Genomic DNA, 15,904 nt, shown 5'->3' with positions numbered 1-15,904 from the left:
CAAGATCAGCAGTAGCAAGGGCCTATGCTCCAGGTCCCTGGGGGGTCTAGGTAACTGGAGAGACAGGGCTGTGTGCCCTCTGGTATCTCCTGTGTCTGGACATTCATGCTGAGAGCAGGAGCTGAGAAAGGAGGAGGAGAAAGAGATTCAAGTTCTTCCCAAAAACCTGAGGGACCCCCAGGGCTCACGTGCCCCTATGCCTTTCTCGCAATGCCAGTCTAAGAGGGCCTCTTGGTAGGAATAAAGGAACCATCTGCTCACCCTCCTATGTCCTGGAAGACAAAAGCACTTGAGTTGCAGCTGGAGGAATGTAGGTTACACTCATAGACTGCCAAACTGGAAACTGCCAGGGTCCAGGCATGATTCCATCCTGCAGGGCCAAGGAGAGGCAGCAGAAGAAGTTGATGAATTGCACTTGCCAGAATTTGCACTCAAGCCCTGGGTTAGAAGGTGGATTCAAACTAAGTGAGGCCTGGTGCTCTCTAAGCCTCAGGAAGAGTCCTCTTGCTCCAGCCCAGGAGGTCCTCAGCCCCTGCTTTAGACCTCAATGACCCCCATGGCCTGTGGATGTAAGGGTAAATCTCTGCCTGGCATTTGAAATCTCTGCAGCCTGGGAGCCCCTGTCTCCTCAGCCCCACTTCTTCTTTTTGTTGATACAGGCTGGGCAAGAGCCAGGCCTTCTTTTTCTGTCTGGTAAATGCTCTCTGCAGCTGAGGCTTCTGCCCCTCTCCTGGAATGCCAGCTTCTTTGTTCTGGGCCCCTCCTCCAGGAAACCCTCCCAGACTAATCAAATCTCAACCAAGCCAGGACTACCACCTCCCCTGACTCCCAACACTCCTCTGCAGTCAGTTCCTTGCTGAGGGTCTTGGCCTTTCTCTCAGTGGAACAGGAAAGGCCCTTCAGGGTGGCCTGGGGCAGAGCCAGCCACACTGGAGTGAAGTGGGGTTAGAGAGGTTTCCTGGGGGAGGAAGGCCCTAGCAGAGGGAGCCAATTTGGCATCAAATGTTCTGAGGCTGCTCTCGTGGAGGACAGAGGCTGGGAGCAGATCTGACTCATTCCTGCCACTTTGCCTGGCTGCACGCCCAGCCAGAGGGCTTTCTCAGACACCTGTCCAGCAGAGTGACATCCATTTAGGACTGTACTGTCTAATATGGTAGCCAATGGCCACATATGGCTTTTTTTCCTTTTTCTTATTTTTTAAAATTAGCAATGGGGTCTCACTGTGTTGCCCAGGCTGGAGTGCGGTGATTATGCACAGATGTGATCATCATGCAATACACCCTTGAAGTCCTGGCCTCAAGCAATCCTCTTGCCTCAGCCTCCTGAATAGCTGGGACGAGAGGCACATGCCACCATACTGGGCCACATATGACTTTTTTCTTTTTTTCTTTTTTTTTTTTAAGATGTGCAGTCTGGGTGCAATGGCTCGTGCCTGCAGTCCCAGCACTTTGGGAGGCTGAGGCAGGTGGCTCACCTGAGGTCAGGAGTTCAAGACCAGCCTGGCCAATATGGTGAAACCACGTGTCTACTAAAAATATAAAAAATTAACCGGGTGTGGTGGCGGGCATCTGTAATCCCAGCTACTCGGGAGGCTGAGGCAGGAGAATTGCTTAAACCCGGGAGGCTGAGGTTGCAGTGAGCCAAGATAGCACCATTGCACTCCAGCCTGGGCAACAAGAGCGAAACTCTGTCCCCCCCAAAAAAAAAAAAAAGATGTCCAACTATATACTGACAAATAAGGCTTTGAGCATATGAAATGGGGCTGCCCTATGCTGAGATGTACTGTAAGCGTAAAGCACACACTAGATTTCAAAGACTTAGCACAAAAAATGTAAAATATTTCATTAGTTTTTTTCTGTTAATATTAGTGACAGATTAAAATGCATATATTTTGGATATAATTGGGTTAAATTAAGTACATTATTTAAATGACTTGTTTCCTTTTACATTTTTCTTTTCTTTTCTTTTTTGAGACTGAGTCTTGCTCTGTTGCCCAGGCTGGAGTGCAGTGGCGCGATCTTGGCTCACTGCAACCTCTGCCTCCTGGGTTCAAGCGATTCTCCTGTCTCAGCCTCCCAAGTACCTGGGATTACAGGTGCACACCACCACGCCCAGCTAATTTTTGTATTTTTAGTAGAGATGGGGTTTCACCATGTTGGCCAGAGTGGTCTCGAACTTCTGACCTCAGGTGATCCGCCCGCCTCGGCTTCCCAAAGTGCTGGGATTACAGGTATGAGCCACGGTGCTCAGCTACATTTTTGTTTTTGAGACAGGGTCTTGCTATGTTGCCCAGGATGGTCTTGAACTCCGAGGCTCAAGTGATTTTCCTGCCTCAGCCTCCCAAAGTGCTAGGATTACAGACATAAGCCACTGCACCCGGCCTTATGTCTCTTTCTATATATTTTATATCAGTATTAGAAAATTTTAAATTACAAAAATGGCTCACACGTCATTTCCATTTTACAGAAGAGGAAATAAGCTTCAGAGGGTTTGAGTGACAGATGGTGCAAAACCCAGGTATGACCCGGGTAAGTGGGCCCTTGGATTTGTGAGGAGATAAGACTTCAAAAGAGATACATTCCCCAGGCCTTGCTTCTGGCTAGAGGATAAATGCCAGAACATTTCGTGATCAAAGAGTCACATCTCCTCCTCCCCCCGAGTCTTGACCAACCAGCAGTACATTTGGCCTTTGAGGGTGGCCTCAGAATTGATGTTGTGACCCATGGACGCGAGAGGATCCCCAAGATGCTCAGGCTGTTGTCTGACCTCTCTCCCCAACCCCAGGCCAGCTCCAACTGCATCCGAAAGCCTTCTGGCCTGCTCCAACCCCTCTTAGCTTTGACATCAGCTGTGGCTCCCTCCCAGGCATCAACTATCAGGTTATCTTGCAACCTCCACCTCAGACCTATTTCTGTTCCTGTCTCCAGCTGTTGCTCAGGCCACAGATCACTCTCCCCACAGATGAGCACACCAGTGGGTATGTGTCCAGCGCTAGCCATGAGGGGACACTCCCAAGCCTTTGCAGCAGCAGCAGCTATAGGGTGACCATGGGATTGTAAGACAGCCCTCTGCAGAAGGAGCTTCAGGGGGATCAGATCTTCACAACCATCCCACCTCCTGAGGCCCGCCCCATAGAAGGGACTTGCTCTGGGGCCCACAGCCTGCACTGGAGGGAAGACTGTGACCCTTGCCTGGGCACAGACTCCGCAGGCTGTGGCTGCTAGCAGGCCCACAGCCCTGCCTGGATCAATCCAAGGGCCACCACTGGCTGCCCAGGGAGGGCCCCTCTGGGGTCCTGGGAGCAAGTAGAGCTCATCTTGTCTTGGATGTCCCAAATGTCCCCAGCATCACTTCCAGGGGAAAATCTTGTCCTGAATGAGGACTTAGGACCCAGTCCTGGGTCCCTTGAGGCCAGGTGTGCTGGGATCCAGCTGGGACATCCCATTTGGATATAATAGGGTCAAATCCGGGGCTGTAATTATAACATAAGGAGGCCACTTTCAGCTTTAAAATAGTTTTAAATTTAAAAAGTGAATTAAGGGAAAGGACTTAGGGAGTGAGGATTCTTGGCAGTCTCGGGGTAATTATTATAAAACCAGCTCCCATTTTCCAAGTCCTCTGCAGCGCCGGGCCTGTGTTGCCACCATCCCTGGGAGGGGCTGGACAGGGTCCCTGGCACAGTTAGCAGCATTGGGGCTATTATGCCACCTCCAGATGGCCACCATCATACCCATCCCACCCTCCTTTGAGCCCAGTTGCTCTAGTACAGAGTAGAAGAGTTACTGGACAGATCCTGGTTCAAATCCTGCTCTGTGACCTGCCTACCTAACCTCCCTGAGCCTCATCATCCTCATCTGTAAAATGGGGTAACAGCAATTCTTGGATCACAGGGAGAGCTGGACGTCTGCCTCAGGCCCTTTACCTGCTTTAACAGGAACATTACTGGCGTTGCTTCCCTGTTACCACAGCTGCGTGCCTCCAAGCTGAGCAAATGTTGTCCTCCAGACACCTCTCTCCCCCTCCTCACCATCTCCTCAAAAGTGGAGGGAGAAAATGGCCCCTACCTAGATCAGGCCAGGGGCGCCTGCAGGGTAACTCTCTATTTGGCCTGCTCCTCCTGTACACCCCACTCCTCCCCACTCCGGAGACAGGTTTGCCCTAAGCATGGGAGTGGGAGGGGGGTCCATAGAGCAAGCCTCTCCCTTCCCCAGATCACTGAGGTCAAAGTTAATCTAAGACCCAAAAGTGCCCTGTGGCCTGGGAGTTCCCTTCTGGTATAGTGACATTGACAGGAGCTGTGGTCAAAGTGAGCTGATGACATGCACCACCAGCCCCTCCTGGCCCTGCAGTGGGGCCTCCTTCCCAAGGGTGTTCGGACATTCCGTCTCCCCACAGCCCCCTCCACTGTCCCTTTCTCCCCCTTCACAACTAAACTTATACATGTGAGGTCCCAGTTTCTCACCTCCCCTCACTCCTCAGCACCCCCAGTGTCTGTCTCCTGCTCCTGCTGCTGTCTCATCTGGGTCACAATCATCACTTGGTCTCTAAGCCCAACTGTGAACTTGCCCTTGGGCACTTTTTTGGACTTGGACTAGGGACTAGGGTGAGGATGCACATTTAAAAAAAAGCACTCTAGGGCCAGGCACGGTGGCTCACACCTGTAATCCCAGCACTTTAGGAGGCCCAGGTGGGTGGATTACTTGGGGTCAGGAGTTCGAGACCAGCCTGACCAACATGGTGAAACCCCATCTCTACTAAAAATACAAAAATTGGCCGGGCATGGTGGTGTGCACCTGTAATCCCAGCTACTTGGGAGGCTGAGGCAGGAGAATTGCTTGAACCTGGGAGGCGGAGGTTGCAGTGAGCTGAGATCATGCCACTCACTTCAGCCTGGGCTACAGAGCAAGACTCCGTCTCAAAAATAAATAAATAAATAAATAAATAAGTAAATAAATAAAATAAAAAAACCCCCTCTTGGAGTTGTGCGTGTGCAGGGCCTGGGCCTGAAGGCACATGCCCCCTTAGATTTTCCTTCCAGGACCCCACAATGCTGCGTGTCCAATGTGGCCAGCTCCCTGTAGGGTTCCCAGAGCAAATGAACGCTCCACTTTCTGCTCAGGGATATGCCCTGGTCTCCTCTCTATCCTGAACAGCCAAACTGTCTTTTGGGCACCACCTCCTAAATCTCTCTCATCCAGCCCTCTGTCTTCCACCTCCCTCCACCCTGTCCCCTCCCGCCTGGACACAGGCCACCCCTTGCTCCCTGCCACCATTCCTGCCTGCCCATCCGCATTCCTCAGGGATGTTCCCCATTTGCAGGCCTGGCCCTGCCCCTCCTCTACTATAAGCCCTTGGTAGCTCCCCGTCAGCCTGGGGAGGGGGTCCCAGGTTTCCCCCAGGGCTCTAGCCCCTTTGAGCCTTTTGAGCCCCACAACTACACTGGGCTCTCTCTCACCTCTGAGCCTGCACACTTGCCCTTCCCTTGGCCTCAAACATGCTGTTCCCTTCTATCTGATTTGGAATACTGGTTGGAATTTCATTTCTTCCTTTCTTTCTGTTTGAGAGGGCCTTGCTCTGTCGCCCAGCCTGGGGTACAGTGGTGCGACCTCAGCTCACTGCAACCTCTGCCTCCTGGGTTCAAGCGATTCTCCTGCCTCAGGCTCCTGAGCAGCTGGGATTACAGGTGCACACCACTATCACCCAGCTAATTTTTGTAATTTTAGTAGAGACGGGGTTTCAGCAGTTGGCCAGGCTGGTCTCGAACTCCTGAGCTCAAGTGATCCATCTGCTTTGGCCTCCCAAAGTGCTGGGACTGTAAGCGTGAGCCACCACGCCTGACCAGAATTTCATTTCTTTGCTGAGTGACATGGTCTTCCCCTCTCGTCTGCTCCCATAGCCCCTTCCCTGCCCTTTGTGTAACCCTCACCTGCTCACCACTCATATCCCTCCCAACGCGTAGTGCTTAACTCACCACCATTGCTCTCCAAAGCCTAGGATGGTACTAGAGACAGCACAAGCACTCAATTGGTATTTGTTGCATGGATACATGAATTTATTAATTCAACAGGGATGGACTGTCATGTAGGTGGCTTTGGTGACTGGGTGGGGACAAGGGGAGATACTGTATAAGCTATAGCCAGGGCCTGCCCGTGGCAGCAGGTGGCTGGAGGGAGAAGGCCACGTCACCTCCAGCATGCTGGGTGCTGATTTTAATGGCCTGGCAGTGAGGTGCGTGCATGGCAGAGCCTGCAGAAGAGGTAATGCCGAGAGGGCAGCTCTGCCCACCTCTAATTATTGCTTGAGTCTCTCTGGTAGTGTCAGCTGCCCGCCCTAGGGAGCTCAGTCTCCTCCATCACAGTGTGCGCTCGGGGTGGGGCTGCTGCCACTGCCAGTGGGGAAGACCAGAGGAGGTTCCCGGGGTCTTTGGGTCTTGGAGAGCAGAGGCAGCCCCAGGCTTGGACCCTGCTTAGCTCCTGTCCTTCCTGTCCCCAGGGCAGCTGAAGGGTGCCCCAGACTCAAGGGTCCCATCCAGAAGCCTCCAGGGTGACCAAGGAGCAAACTGGCTGAAGGAGGGTCCCCAGCACCCCCCAGGGAGGAAGCCTCAGATGGTTTGGTGTCTGCTGACATGGAAGCCCTTGGGAAGATGGTGCCCTAGTGGCCGGCTAGGCAGATGGGCAGCTCAGGCCCGGAAGGAGGCCTTCACCACGCGGCCCTTCAGTGGCTGTGGTGGCCGGAAGTTGTTCACCATGTGGATCCTCTCATCGTCCTCCGAGGTAAAAAGCAGGCTCCGGAACTTCCCCATCTTGAGGAAGCAGAAGGAATGCTCAGGGCAGATTGGGGGTGCTGTGGTCCTCTATGACCCCAGATGCATCATCTGGCATACCTGCCCAGCCAGCTCTATCCCTCCCTCCTCCTTCCCTTAGGGTCTGTCCCTACTCTTCCCCACTCATTTTTCTCTGCAGGACCCTCATTTATTTACTCACTAAAGGGTCTGGGCTCTGCTTTACCTAGTTCTAGTTCCAAGCCCATCTAGCTAAGACTTATCAGCAAATGTAGCATTCAGATTCCAACACAGTAGCGGGGGTGGGGGTCCCAGGATCCACGTATCCCCCCTCCCAGCCAGTGTCTAGGTTCTGGTGATTAACAATCAAGCTAACTCCCAACCAAGAATCTATACATTTATTAGTAAAAAATGGGGAGGAACCTTGAAGGTGGGATCACAGGCTGTGGGGTGCTAGTTGGAGAGTCACACTGCCTGGGGTGAGCCCTGAGTGCCATGTCCCTCCATCTGGTCCTCTGAGAGGACTCACCTGCCTTTCAGAGATGCAGATGGGCTCCCGGAGCACAATCCAGGTGACACTCTCACTGAGTGGGGGAGTCGTCAGAGAGCCCGGGTAGGTCCAGTAGTGCCGGCTGGCAGGCAGGAGGCACTTGGGGTTGAAGCAGCTGAACTGGGCTTTGGTGCCCTGGAACAAGGTGGAGGAACCCAGGAATCAGCACAGACCTCCCCCTGGGACCAAACCAGCAACTTCTCCACCCATCTCTTTCTTTCGTTTTTCTTTTCTTTTATTTTTTCTTTTCTTTTCTTTCTTTCTTCATTCCTTCCTTCCTTTCCCTTCCTTCCTTCCTTTCCCTTCCTTCCTTCCTTCCTTCCCCCCTCTCTCTCTTTCTTTCTTTCTTTTTATTTTTCTTTTTTTTTGAGGTGGAGTCTCACTCTGTCACCCAGGCTGGAGTGCAGTGGCACGATCTCGGCTCACGGCAACCTCTGCCTCTTGGGTTCAAGCAATTCTCCTCTCTCAGCCTCCCAAGTAGCTGAGATTGTAGGCATGCACCACCATACCTGGCTAATTTTTGTAAGTTTAGTAGAGACAGGGTTTCACCATGTTAGCCAGGCTGGTCTTGAACTCCTGACCTCAAGTGATCCGCCTGCCTCGGCCTCCCAAAGTGCTGGGATTACAGGCATGAGCCACCATGCCCGGCATTCTCCACCCATTTCTATCAGCAGGATTTAGGCCTCTCTGTGTCCACTATGCAAATTGTGAGCAAATGTCTGTGATCCCAGATGCCATCTTCCAGCCTGAGCCGGGCCCTCTCCATCCGTTTGCTTGTATGTAAAAGCTGTGGCTCCTGGAGGTATTTGGCCACGATCTTCCCTCCCTTGCCTTCAGCTGCCCTCAATGACATTGCCTATTAGACCACCATTAATGTGACAAGCATCTTATCAATTTTATACCTAGCCGGGCTTCATGCTGGACACCCAAGGGGGCTGCTGACCCCGATGAGGAATCAGGTGCAGGGCCCTGCTGATGCTGACCCTCCTCCTTGGTCTCAGCAAGGGTTTACTCCCAGAATGAAGGACTGGAAGGGCCCAACTTGTGAGCCAGCCTCTTCCTCTCTCCCCATCGGGCTGCTCGGGTCAGGGGCATGGACTTTACCTTGAACCGGACCATGTAGAGCGCATCTGTCAGACGATTCATGCTGGGGTGCTCGTCTCCTGTCTGTCAGGGAGAGGGCAGTGTGAGCCCAGAACCCACTGTGTTCTAGAACTAGGGGCAGTGCCAGGCCTCCCATGCCCCTCCAGGCCCCAGGAAACCACCACTCACCTCCAAGAAAACACCAACCACAGCCAGGCCATCAGGTGCTGAGGCCGCCTCCCCAAAAGTGCTGTACTTCTTGGCATTCCAGTGAACCAGATGCAGCTATGGGGCAACAACAGGCCAATGCTTCGTGCCTCCCAGAGGCAATGGGAACTCTGAGCCAGGCTCCCCTCACTCCCACCAGACCCCTGGCCTCTTTGCAGGAAGGGGAAGCTGTCAAGCCTCCAAGGATTAGGATTCTGGGGGGTCCAGGGGAGCCCCAGAGGGTCACAGGTAGCATCCACCCAACTCTGGGCCCAATTCTTTTCTGGGCTCCGGGGGACCCAAAGAGGAATCTGGCCCAAGCCCTGCCTTGCAGGGAACGAGCTGTGAAATCGATCATGAACATCCAGCGTGACACCTCCTTGAGGAGGTGGTGCCTACAGCTGAGTCCAGAGAATAAGCAGGGGGTTATCAGAGGGAAGCCTTGGGGAAAGGCATTCCAGGTAGAGAGAACAGCACAGGCAAAGCTTGGTGGTATGAAGGAGCCAGGTGTGGACAGGGGATTCGTCACATGCAGCTCAGTGTATGAAGAGGTGAGGGGAAGGATGAGGCCAGGCAAGATCAGTTCATGCACAGTCTTGAATACTGGGCTCAACCCTTGAAGGGCTGTCAGCAAGGCTGCAGTGGGACTGGGTAGCCTTTCAGAAAACTCCAGGACGCACAGACCAGGAAGGATAGCAGTGGACAGGGTCAGATGGAAGACCCTGTGCTGGGGGTGGGTAGAAAATATCTCTCCCAAAGGCCCCGGGTGCTCCTCTTCCCCCTCTCCAAGGCCCGACCCCAGGCATCCTCAAGCCCCTGACTACCCAGGCCTGCGTTCCTTCCCATGTAGCAGAGGGATTCAAGTGGAGGAGGGCCCGTACCTCGCTGGGGAAGGACTTGCCGTCCACCGTGTGCTCAGAACCCACATCGTGCTTCTTGCCCCAGTGGAAGTGAAACTGCTTGAGGCGGTAGGGCCCTTCCAGGGGGCCCCCAGTCACCACTGTGGGTAGAAGTGGGGCGAGTGGCAATGAGTAGGAGAGGACCGACAGCCCAGTGCCAGGACCAGGGCAGCAGCCCAGGAAAGGGACATTTTTTTTTTTTTGAGTCAGGGTCTCGCTCTGTTGCCCAGGCTGGAGTGCCATGGTGCAAACATGGCTTATGATAGCCTCAACCTCCTGGCCTCAAGCCATCCTCCTGTCTTGGCCCCCCGAGTAGCTGGGACTATAGGCATGTGGCACCACACCTAGCTAATTTGTTTATTTTTTGTAGAGATGGGGTCTCTCTATGTTGGCCAGGCTGGTCTTGAACTCATGGGCTCAAGCAATCCTCCTGCCTTGGCCTCCCAAAATGCTGGGATTACAGGCATGAGCCACTGTGCCAGCTGAGATACATTTTTCCTTTTTTTTTTTTTTTTTTTTTGAGATGGAGTCTCGCTCTGTCACCGAGGCTGGAGTACAGTGGTGGCACAATCTCAGCTCACTGCAACCTCTACCTCCCAGGTTCAAGCATTTCTCCTGCCTCAGCCTCCCAAGTAGCTGGGATTACAGGCACCTGCCACCACATCCAGCTAATTTTTTGTATTTTTAGTAGAAAGGGAGTTTCACCATGTTGGCCAGGCTGGCCTCGAACTCCCAACCTTAGGTGATCTGCCCACCTCGGCCTTCCAAAGTGTGGGATACATTTTTCATTTGGAAAATTCACTGGGCTGACTGGGCTTGGGTTGGTCCCCACTGCCCCCTAGACCCCTGTCCCTTGAGCTGGGCCAGGGCAGAAATCCTGACAGCCGGCAGGTGGCAGAAGGGTCTGGGACTGACAGAGGACAGCTCTCTATCTAGCTGTCCTCCCCGCTCCTGCCCGATTTCCCATGGAGGGTGGGACCCTGCCTCCCAGGACCCCCATTACCGCTAACAGTTAGGCCTCCCATGTCTGAAACCCTGATCCAGAGCTAGGTTGAAGAGACTATTTTGTTTAGTCTGCATAGTAGCCCATGAGGGACAGAACTTATTATTATCCATATTCTATAAAGGGAGAAGCTGAGGCACAGTGATGACGAGGCATTTGCTCAAGGTCACACAGCAAGGCACTGAACTAGGGTATGAACTAGTATCTCTTATGTCCAAAGCCCAAGCCACTAATCACCAGGCAACACTGCCTCCCTAGAACCTTGAAACTTCTTTAAACTTTGTGCTTTTCCAGAAGAGGAGGGTAGCTCCTGAGGGTCTCTACCTTCCTGGACAGGCCCAGGTGCCTCCAGTGCCGCCTCCCCCAGAAATGGCCTCTTCTGAGGGCCCCACTTGTGCTGGCTTTGTAACTTTCTTGCCTTGATATCCGGTGAGCTGGGGCCATGCACGAGGCCTCCTGGGACTGATAGAATTTCCAGCTGAAAGGGATCTGGAGGTGGAGGGAGCCCCAGCTAGGCTTGAATGTGAGCTCCTGGATCAGATAACACCCCAGGCTCAGAGTTCCCCTGGTCCCTTCCATGATGGGTGACCAGGGTAGGGCTTTGGCCCTGTGGCCTCCTCAAGCAGGAGGACAGGACAGTCCAGAAGTCCCTCTTTCTTGCCCGGTCTTATCAAAGAGGCAAGACCTGGGCACTGGCTAGGAGTCTGGGAGTAGTAGCTGTGGGCGGGGCCCTAATCAGGCTGCCCCATCCCTGGAAGCAGGAGCGGCTGAGCCTGCAGGCTAAGCAATTGGATAGGTCTGCAGATGCCACCCTCCAAGCATGCCTCACCTGGGACCCCATAGTGTGGGCTCCTGGAGAGGGAGCTCCCTCCGTAACACCCCTTGACCTTGGACCCCTTAGCCTCCTCCCCCAGTTCACACACAGAATGTGCTGCCATTCACGGGGCACTCAATGTGTGTTTGGCACTCTGCTGGCATCAACCCTTCTGACCTCTGGAGTGACCCACAGTGGGTGAGTGGCAGAGCCCCACCATCTCACTCCTCTTTTCACTGGCTTCCTGCGCCCTCCGGCCTGGGCATTCTGGGTGGGGGAGGGAGCCCCAGCCAGGCCTGAAGGCAACACCCCAGATCAGTAATCCAAAGGCATGTCCCCCTGTGTCTTCTCCCACCCCAGTGGCCTTCACTGAGCTACTGATTTCTTAGTTGAGCCCCCAGTGCCCTCTGAAGGCTGTTAGAAGGGACAGTCATATGAAAACTGTTCCTTGCCAAACTATCATCTAGGGTCAGCTAGAGCCCCATGCCCCCTCCCCAAAGCTCTGAGTAAGAGGCTTTTCTTAGAATTCAGTACCAGGAAATAAATGCTTTGTCTCTCTCCTGAGGATCTGCTAGACTCCCTTTCTTTTGCAGCAAAAACTATAATCAATCCTCTTTCTGTTTTTTCCTAGCCTACCAGGGAACTCAGAACTAAGTAAGATCACTCTTCTCATGAAAGGTCTGGCTTCCTTCATCCTCTTTGCCTTTTAATTTTCCATTTGAAACTTAAGTTCCTTTGAGGGCTTTTATTGTATTTGTGGGGAGGGGAGAAGGAGGAGGAAGGAACCAGTTATTAATACTTCCTTACACAAGAAACTCTAGTAGGTTTCTTCCTCGCCCCATTCCACCACTCTACCCAGTCATAAGGCCCAGTCATAAGGACGAAAATCCCTTCAATGAACAGCACTCCTGCCTAGGAATTTATCATGAAAGAACCTGGACTCTAATCCCAGGGCAAAGAGGCCTTGGAAGGAGCTGCCACGAATTCCCACTGGCCTCTTACTGGCCCAAGATGGTTGGACCTTGAAGTCATAGGTGAACTGGAGAGAGAGGGAGAGACCTTCAGGCTGGACCAGGCTGCTTCTGGCCCTCCCCAGCTCATCAAGCCTCTATTTGCCCATCTGAGAGATGGGTTATTGAGAAGAATAAATGAGCGGCTTGTGACTTTAGCAAGGGGTTTGGCGCATGTAAATTTTAGCTCCCTTCTCTCTCCCTGCTGGGCTTGGCCAGATCACACAGGGAGGAAGGCTTGGCAGGTCAGTGATGGGGCAGAGAGTGAAAACAAACCTGATCTGTAGCACCACAAGGAAGGGAAGGAAGGGAAGGAAAGAAATTAGCATTTCCTGAGCATCTGCTGTGTGCCAGATCTATCGACCTTACTGGGTTTTTTCATTTTTCCCCTCTATGACCTAAGAGGGTAGGTCTTATTGCTCTCACTTTATACATAAGGAGACTGAAGATCAGCCCAAGGCTTCACAGCTGGTGAGAGGAGGAACCTTTCTTACCCACCATAGCATGCTTCCTGAGACTGCCCAACACAAGGTTAGGACCCTAAGGGGCCAGGGGCCAGGTGCCAGGCTTTGGCAGGGGCCACTTACCGGTTCGGTCATCGCTGTCATTGAAGTCTACCTGGACAGAGTGGCCATTGTTGGTGATGCTGAGGGACATGCAGGCCTCATAGGAAAGCTCCAGTGGTTGCAGGCTGGGAGAGTACACAGCCTGGCTGGAGATGATATTGATGGGTGATTGGCGATCTCCCTGGGCAATGGGATACAGCTTGTGCCAATGCGAGGGGCCTGCAGGTGGGGAGGAGGGCAAGGACTCAGGCCAGCCAGGATCTCTGGGCTTCAGGCCGAGGACACCCATAGGGGAATGGTCTCTTCAGCATCCTTTCAGAGGTGAGCCCCTGCATTGGAGCTGCACAGCTTGGAGTTCCAATCCCAGCTTTGCCATTTCCCCTTTCAGCCTCCGTTTCTTTGTCTGTGAAATGGTCTCACTAAAACTTACCTTCCAGTGCTGATAGGAGGCCCAGAGAGGTACTGTACGGAAGGGAACATAACAGCTACAGGCTCGGGGTGGCTCAGAGTAATAAGTCTCCCCAACAGGGAGACCTCCAGACATCTGAAGTCTCTGACCTGACCCCATCAGTATCTCACCTCTTTCTGCGCCTTGGGCAATTTGGTGTTGGTGTTTGTGATAAATAACAACAAAAACTCACATCAACCTAGATTTGACTCTGTGACATGTATTTGCCTCTCACAACCACCTTGTGAAATAGGAACCAGCAAGATCCCCATTTCACAGATGAGGGAACTGAGGGCCACTCACACATGTGTGCATGCATATGTACTAATATAAATACAGCATGTGCATGCACTGCCCCCAGCTGCCCTCCCCACGTGTGTGCCTGCAAGTCCATAGAGATCTTCCTATGAACACATTAATCTTTCTATGATCTTCCATTGTGCACACAGAGCAGCCAGGCCCAGAACATTCATGTGTACAAACACACACACAGCCCTGCAGACTACATCTGACACACACATATGCTCCCTCACACACAAACCCCTCTGTTGGAGACCCAAGTTTGCATAAAGGACCACAGCAAAACACATGCCCATGCACACACACACACACACACACACCTGCATACACACCCACAGGCGCCCACCACCTGCCTCCCAGAGGATCCATCTGCAGCCGAGAGGCTCAGCATCTCCCTGGGGAACATCCTGAGATGCAGCCTATTTTTAGAGCTACTGCCGGCTGGTGCTTCTCCCCCTTTTTGGCTTCTTAAGTTTTCCTGAGAAAACAGCAGCAGGTGCCGACAGAGCCGTGTCCCCAATGGATGACTCAGAATCGTGGCCCGGCCCCTCTGGGTTATTTTTGAAGCCCTGTGAACACTGCTGCATGCCGGCACCTCTGTCCTCTGTCCTTCCCTTCCTCGACTGGACAATCCAGCTCTGCCTGGGTGATGGGGTGGCTGCCTTGGGGGAGCAGGCCCATGGAGCAGGCTACACAGGACACTGGGTGCTCAGAGCTGGTGGGCATGACTAGCAAGAAGGGCTGGAGGCAGGGGACTCTGGCTCTGGGGGAAGCACCCAAAAGGTGGCTCAGAGCAGGTGCTGGGAGAAGATGATCCCTATGGGTCCTGTCCATCTGCCCCATGTCTGCCTGTCTCTCCCTCTCTGCTTGTCTATATCATCTTTTTCTGAATGTCTCTTTCCAGCTCTTGCATACCCAGATCTGGGGGTTCTCTTCCAAAATATGCTCCTTTGTTCTTGGGGCCCCAGAGGGAGCCAAAGACTCCACAGCACCCTCCCTCTGGTCTACTGCAACTTTCTGGCTTCCCAGACTGTAGTCCCCCACCCAACCTCACAAAGTGACTGCCTCTCCGCAGAGGAGTGGGGCTGGGGGATGTTCCTCCCACCATTACTTTTTCTTCTCCACACCCCACCTGTCTTGCACTGGTTCCCCAGGGAAATAGGGAACCCCTTACCCCACATCCCCACCCCTGCTTGGTAAGAAATGGCCCCAAAGGGAATTGACTGCCCCAGACCCACACTCCAGCCGTCTGGCTCTCACCTTCTGCCTCTTCTCCCTTTCTCTGAGTCCTAAGGAAACTGAGGCAGGATGAAGGAGCTCTCTTCCGCGTCAGCCCAGGAGGCTGGTGTGGGCCACGGGCTCCCACGACTCACACCCGGACGTGCGCAAACACCCTGCTCGGTGTAGACACCCAGACACATGCTTGCGCCCCCAAGTGCCCCCTTCCCTCACGTACCAGCCGAGAAGGCAGCTCGGCCACTTCTGCGGGGAAATTCTCTCCGGGGGACACTGCGCCCTTGCCACGCGGAGCCCCGCTCCCCCGAGGTCCCCGCTCACTTGCCGTGCGCGCTCCCCGCAGACACCCGCGCACAGCGCTCCGCGGCGCCCGCCCCCCGCTGCCCTGGGCCACCCCCACGCGCTGCGCACGCCCGGGGCGAGTGAGTGAGAGTCTGGGCCTGGGTCTGAGCGGGCTGGGCAATCAGGGGCTTCGCGGAGGAGGCGGCAGGACACAGCCGCCAGGTCGCTTGCTGGCGGCGGGGCCACCCGGGGCGCAGCGCGGACTTTGCGTCTGGCGCGGGGGACCAAGGCTTGGGCCAAGTTCGGGGGCCGGGATGGGAAGAGGGGTCCCGGCCCAGCCTGGAGGGTGGGAGCTTTCCGGTCTGGGAAACCAGCTGGGCAAGAGGGTTGGGGCGAGTGCAGTTGGGTCGGGGGTCCGAGCCAGGGGCGGTGGGGGAGGTCTGCGCCTACCGTCGTCCTGGCCGTAGCCCCAGCCGTGGTGGCCGGTCATGCCGCTGCCGTCCCCGCAGCCGTGCACCTGCCCGGTCGGCTCGGTCCGCTCTTTCGGGCTGCGGCTCCGGCCCCGCTCGCTACCGCGGAGCAGCCTCTTAAAGCAGCGGCTGGCGGGAGGAGCAGTTCCCGGGGGACCCGCCCCCCACCCCCCAGCAGGGCCAGAGAGGCCGGCCTGCCCCGCCCTCGCCCGCCGGCGAGCCAGTTGAACCCCGAGCGGAGATTCAGGGCAGGAG

The 15,904-nt window shown here is 54.4% G+C and overlaps 1 protein-coding gene and 1 long non-coding RNA gene across 7 annotated transcripts in view; one reads left to right on the top strand and one right to left on the bottom strand.

Moving 5' to 3' along the window:
- Positions 1-15,904, top strand: part of LOC117976258 (uncharacterized) — a 32,094-nt gene that overhangs the window by 13,375 nt on the left and 2,815 nt on the right. Inside the window, exon 1 of one of the 4 annotated variants that reach the window (XR_004666881.3) lies at positions 15,111-15,319. The exons of the other annotated variants lie outside the window; for them this stretch is intronic. This is a non-coding gene — a long non-coding RNA (uncharacterized LOC117976258). Of the gene's footprint in view, positions 1-15,110; positions 15,320-15,904 lie in introns of those variants that run through there. 4 annotated transcript variants of the gene reach the window in all.
- CA7 (carbonic anhydrase 7) lies at positions 6,016-15,808 on the bottom strand. 3 transcript variants are annotated; one of them, XM_034940369.3, is made up of 7 exons: positions 15,630-15,808; positions 12,935-13,132; positions 9,503-9,621; positions 8,604-8,699; positions 8,436-8,498; positions 7,311-7,466; positions 6,016-6,802 (listed from the first exon to the last, which is right to left on the bottom strand). In XM_034940369.3, exons 1-7 carry the CDS (start codon positions 15,667-15,669, stop codon positions 6,680-6,682), a joined length of 795 nt encoding a protein of 264 aa, XP_034796260.1. In that variant the 5' UTR covers positions 15,670-15,808; the 3' UTR covers positions 6,016-6,679. The 3 variants fall into 3 exon arrangements, with proteins under 3 accessions (XP_034796260.1, XP_034796261.1, XP_034796262.1); XM_034940370.3 differs by lacking the exon at positions 15,630-15,808 and adding an exon at positions 15,118-15,250; XM_034940371.3 differs by lacking the exon at positions 15,630-15,808 and adding an exon at positions 14,922-15,041 and having other exon boundaries at positions 6,053-6,802.

Source organism: Pan paniscus, chromosome 18 (genome assembly GCF_029289425.2).
Source record: "Pan paniscus chromosome 18, NHGRI_mPanPan1-v2.0_pri, whole genome shotgun sequence".
NCBI classification, from domain to species: domain Eukaryota; kingdom Metazoa; phylum Chordata; class Mammalia; order Primates; family Hominidae; genus Pan; species Pan paniscus.
Note: the sequence above shows the minus strand (reverse complement) of the source record. Positions and strands in the feature narration are given on the sequence as shown.

Bases quoted from the DNA above. Each gene is read 5' to 3' on its own strand.
- CA7 (XM_034940369.3), bottom strand. From the start codon at position 15,669: ATGACCGGCCACCACGGCTGGGGCTACGGCCAGGACGACG. The intron at 13,133-15,629 runs GTAGGCGCAGAC...CCCCACCTGCAG, and splicing joins GGGCTACGGCCAGGACGACG to GCCCCTCGCATTGGCACAAG. The intron at 9,622-12,934 runs GTAAGTGGCCCC...TTCTACCCACAG, and splicing joins TGACAGCGATGACCGAACCG to TGGTGACTGGGGGCCCCCTG.